This window comes from Vigna unguiculata, chromosome 4 (genome assembly GCF_037176805.1).
Source record: "Vigna unguiculata cultivar grain cowpea cultivar isolate G323 ecotype 2 chromosome 4, ASM3717680v1, whole genome shotgun sequence".
Taxonomy (NCBI): domain Eukaryota; kingdom Viridiplantae; phylum Streptophyta; class Magnoliopsida; order Fabales; family Fabaceae; genus Vigna; species Vigna unguiculata.
In genome coordinates, this window is record NC_140795.1 from 34,107,352 (window position 1) to 34,112,582 (window position 5,231).

The 5,231-nt window shown below is 30.9% G+C and overlaps 1 protein-coding gene and 1 long non-coding RNA gene across 2 annotated transcripts; one reads left to right on the plus strand and one right to left on the minus strand.

The window, feature by feature from the left end:
- Window positions 1-326: 326 nt before the first annotated feature.
- Window positions 327-3,825, minus strand: LOC114181392 (uncharacterized). Its single transcript, XR_003603808.2, has 3 exons — window positions 3,778-3,825; window positions 3,183-3,706; window positions 327-1,313 (listed from the first exon to the last, which is right to left on the minus strand). It is a non-coding gene; the product is annotated as an uncharacterized LOC114181392 (long non-coding RNA).
- LOC114181390 (protein VERNALIZATION 3-like) lies at window positions 964-4,673 on the plus strand. The gene is made up of 4 exons (XM_028067836.2): window positions 964-1,241; window positions 1,495-1,556; window positions 1,690-1,730; window positions 4,171-4,673. The coding sequence occupies exons 1-4, from the start codon at window positions 1,038-1,040 to the stop codon at window positions 4,395-4,397; spliced, it is 534 nt and encodes a 177-aa protein (XP_027923637.1). The 5' UTR covers window positions 964-1,037; the 3' UTR covers window positions 4,398-4,673.
- The last annotated feature ends 558 nt before the right edge of the window (window positions 4,674-5,231 follow it).

A 5,231-nucleotide genomic window follows, 5' to 3' on the forward strand; every position in this document is an offset into this window, starting at 1 on the left:
CAACATAGCGTACTCTAATAACTATAATATTCGAAGACTAGTCATGTTTTCTTCGAATAATAAAAACAAAAATAGTTTTAGTCCTAAATTTGGAGATGTAAAATATTTAAAATAAATATATAAAGTAAAAGACTTCAAAGAATGAAGAACATTACTGTATATTAAAAATAAATTTTACAATAAAATTGATAGAACATACTTTAAATGTTTTTGAAATCTTTTTTCACACCAAATACATATCTAAAGGATACATGCTGCATTTAATTTTTATAACATGTTGACACATATAATATCATGTATTATATTATAACATATAAAAATATGTATTATTTGAATATTATGATTTTCTGTTCCCTGTTTTTTACTTATAAGAAAATGTATTACATGAATATAATGATCTTTTGACAGTTGGTCCATACTTATCGATTTTTTCAACTGTCTTCATGATGACCTGATTATGTATTTTGGAGCCTTTTCTTTTATCGATGACAGTACTCCATCTTACACAGTCTCCTTTATTATAATAACTTGTTTTGAAAAAAGGGAAAACTTTTTTACCTTTCACGCTCAAGGGTTTTCATTTTAATGATAACAGAAGGTAAAGGATTCTCTACGAACACCGGAAGGACAATCGAAGATACCATTAGGAGTTCAGTAACCAATTATTGAATACGAGATTTTGCTTCATGTGACAGGGACGAACCTGCAGTAACAGTGAGTACTAGAGGGAGAAAGAAAATAAAGAGACAGTGAAAAACGATCCGTGATAAACTGAAACGGAACTTTCCCATATTACTGGGCCACGACAAGGGAATAAGAAAACCAAGGCTCTCGAAAACTTGCGGGTCCCCAAGAAACTCACCTTTTTCTGTGTTGTGTGTGTAGGACGAAGATCTTTTGATAATTTCGAAAGCGAAAAGGCGTGGCTTCAAAAGGTATTGACTCGAGTATAAATAGAGACGACCTCGTAGCTTGTCTCATAACAAAGCAAAGTGGTATTGTTGTTTTGAGGAAAGGAGTGTCCTTTTTCCTGATTGATGATGCCTGGAGGAAGTAGGGACCCTCTGGTTGTAGGGCGTGTGATTGGGGATGTGTTGGACCCCTTTGAATGTTCCATTCCCATGAGGGTCACCTACAATAACAGAGATATCACCAATGGATGTGAATTCAAACCTTCACAAGTTTTCAACCAACCAAGAATAACTATCGGTGGAGATGATCTCAGAAACTTCTACACCTTGGTAATTCATTCTTCTTCTTCTTCTTCTTTTGTTTCTTCCTCCTCATCTTCAACTAGTTGTGTTCACCACTCACTGCAATATATAATTTATACAATCATTAATATTTATTTATATGAAATAAAATGTCATAAAATGATATTTGTAAATATTAAAATGGATGTTAATATATGTAAATTAAGTAATTAAAATTATTTTTCGTTCATATATTTTGAAAGGATGAACTTTCACATATTTTAATTTCTTTCATTTACAGATCGCAGTTGATCCCGATGCACCTAGTCCAAGTGACCCTAATTTGAGGGAATACCTCCATTGGTGAGCCAAAAATTGTTCGAATACACCATGAATCTTTGTTTATATGAACTGAATTATACATTTAAGATTTTTTCAAGCTTAATGCTGCAATATTTAACCACCTCTCTCTGTCTCTCTCTCAAACGTACTTCAGGTTGGTCACTGATATTCCTGCAACAACGGGACCTAGTTTCGGTATGTATGATATTTTTCACTTAAACTTGATGATTCTTTTATGTATGTGTATATTAATAACAAAATTTATGTTTTCTTCAGTGTATTTGTGATTTATGGTTTCTTTAAGTTACTACTAACAGGAACTCAAATTTTCAAACTATTAGTTATATTTCATTCAACTCTGAATTCCTAAACTCGTTTGACCTAGTTGTGGAATAAATATGTCGGTCATATGATAAGAAGTCTCTACCAATAATAATTATTTTACAGAGTATACTGATGGGAAATAATTTGGATATTCTATACAAGAATCCATCAGCTTTTATCTCACTCAAAAGTTTTTCTTTTTGTCGTTAGGAGTAGTACGTATCCTTTCTCAAAATATGAATCATGTCTCAGTTCATCAGAATATATGGTCCAAAATAGTACATATAAACATGTTCCTATGTTTTTAATACAATAAACATTATTCTTGACATTTATATTTTAATTTCCCTAGTTAATATTTATTCGTATTGTTATAGGGTTCAGGGTATTTTTCTTTAATTAAATCTTCAGTATTATAATTATAAATAATTGTAATTGGTTTCATCTTCCTAGTTTACATTTGCCTTTGGATTGAATTTGATCTAAAGGAATCTTGAATTCATTTAACATAAGTGATAAGTGAGTTCGTTACTTATGGATATAGGAATACTAAATGTGAGTGTGGAACATATAGTAAATGTGAAAAAAAAAAGTGTTTATTTTGAAGCACGGTTTGTGTTGCAACTTTTATATATTATCAACTAATTAGAACTTATTCCTGATATGATTTTAAGATTATTATTTAAAAATTAATAAGTTATTCAAGCATAAAATTTGCTGTCGGATCATGATATAAAATTATTCACACTATTATTAATAGAACTCTAACAACTTAAGATATGACTTGAAACAATGTAATTAGAAAACACTAGTGGATGAAAATCATCCCTAATTATTGGTTTTGATGCTTAAAATTTAATTTTTTTCAAAAGGAATTCTAATGATTACTTTGTGAAATTATGACATGCATGCATATGTTACATCAACCATATTCTAAAATATTATGTTATGTGAGATAGGTAGATAGGCATATATAATATATTTAAATAAATTCAAATTAAGAGGATTAAAGTTAAAAAAAAAAAAAATAGAGATGATGCATTAAGTCATTTTTACAACTTTGGGTGATAATAAGAGCATGTTTTGGGTGATAATAACAAGATTCAGAATATACAGTAGTTGGAGAATCCAAATTAGCCAATCAAACTACGAATCATAAAAGCATTGAAGCCTTGTTTGTTTTCTCTCTTCCATCAGAACCACAGAGCCATCGAATTCTTAAAGTGCATAATCATGTGAGAAAAGATAGAAGATTCTATTCAAGAAACGACACGAAAAGCAACTGTTCTGACTGAAGGAGAATATTCATATTGAATAGATTACCTTTTGTTGGCCATCTTTGCAGATCACATGACAAGATAACACCAAAACCGTCATAGCTATAGGGTCTATAGATCAGAAAAGAACATCATACAAAAAGCTGCATAACCTGTTCATGCAACTGGTTTAACAAAATCTGACAAGGTGAAGAGGTACCATAATTAAGAATCATATATGTTTAAATTCAACTCCAAACATATCTTCACCAAACCGCAGTTCGAGTCAATTAGGGTTACCGTGAGAGACTAAACTGTCCTTCTTAGTTTCATTCATAGTATTCACAATTCAAACTCAAGACCTGTGATTGAGTTAGAACAAACTCTACACAATTTGATTCATATGGGTTTGGTGATTCCTTAACAACATATATAATTCATTAAAATAAACATCTTTAAAAATTTCGAAGCTTTTCACCTCCACCAAACCCCATCAACCTTCTCACCAGGATCTGCAATCTTCAAATCCTTCTCATGAAATCAGAAACAATCCCTTGAAAAACTTTTGAATCTACCAGATTTAGTGAATTGCTGGAAGAAAAAGAAAATAAATAAATAAATCTACTTGTAGCACCTACCAGCTTATCAAAATCAGAGCTTACCGGTAGGAGTGATGAATGTTTCTTCCCTCCGCTCTAAGATATTTCCACAGAATTGAAATGACGCGTTTTATTTAATTTCAATTTTTATCGCTTCAATTAGAAATCGACACGTAACTCTCTTCTGATAATAATTGTTATTATTATTTATCATTATTTTAAGATTTTCTAGTATTTTCTAATTGGAAGATAGCGAAAGGGACATAACATTAGTGGCTTTGCTTTTCTGAAAAAAGGTAGACGAATTTTCATCCACTTGTAGGTTCTTTGAAGTCTTTTTATAAGCAGTACTAGTAGGACCTTATATGTGTTATTAATATCTGAACTGAAATATACTATTTTTATTGTTGATAATGAGCCTGAAATTTACACTCGTAATACAAATTATTTGCACAGGTCATGAGGTTGTAACATACGAGAGTCCACGACCCATGATGGGGATTCATCGTATCGTGTTTGTGTTGTTTCGGCAACTGGGTCGGGAAACTGTGTATGCACCAGGGTGGCGCCAGAATTTCAACACCAGAGAATTTGCTGAACTTTACAACCTTGGATTGCCTGTTGCGGCTGTCTATTTCAACATTCAGAGGGAATCTGGTTCTGGTGGAAGGAGGTTATATTAGAAAACCTTATAGTATGGAACAAAATAAAGTACTAATTAAACTTCCTTGAGGGTTTCGGAAATATTCGCGATGATCACCTAGTAAAATGAGTGCCTCTTTAACTTAAACTCAACATATATACCAAATAAATCACTAGCTCGGTTGGGTAGCACCAAGAAATCTATATGTATCCATGAATGGAACCCAAGTATCCTTCGGGGTTCATTTTTTTTTTTTTTTTTCATTTATGTATTTTGTATTTAAAATATTTTATATTATAAAAGTGTGTTAGAAATACTTATGTTCGATTTATCCCTACTATATATAGAACATAATCAAGACAATGTTGTACTTGTTTAGGCATGAATGGAGGGCATGAATGTTCTCCACGTAGTTTTAATATTTTAATATTCAATTAAATGAAATAGTAATTTTATTTTGATAAAAACTCATATATTATGCATCGTTACGAGACTTTAATTTCCACAACGTAAGATGAAGTACTAATAATTCCAATATATTATAAGACTTAATGGTGAATATTTATCAATCATTATGCGTTAAAATAGTATACTTAAACTAAATGTAATTTAGTGCCAATTTTACTATTGTTCATTTTATTATATACGTTCGTGAAAGTCTTTCATCCTCTCACTTACTTTTACCTTATTTTACATGTGAACAAATATATAAAATAAATGCATCATTCATTATAATCATGAATAGTATTAATTTAGACTATACCTTCGGCAAAGAAATGATGCCACCGGTAAAAATAACATTTCTAGGTAGGTGTAAGAATACATAATTATAACCAACTATCCGAAATGCTCGACCACTAACTGTAAAAAAAGA

Excerpts from the sequence above, each read along its gene's own strand:
- LOC114181390 (XM_028067836.2), top strand. The coding sequence starts at position 1,038 with ATGATGCCTGGAGGAAGTAGGGACCCTCTGGTTGTAGGGCGTGTGATT. Across the intron at positions 1,242-1,494 it reads TCAGAAACTTCTACACCTTG|ATCGCAGTTGATCCCGATGC; the intron begins GTAATTCATTCT and ends TTTCATTTACAG. Across the intron at positions 1,557-1,689 it reads TTGAGGGAATACCTCCATTG|GTTGGTCACTGATATTCCTG; the intron begins GTGAGCCAAAAA and ends AACGTACTTCAG.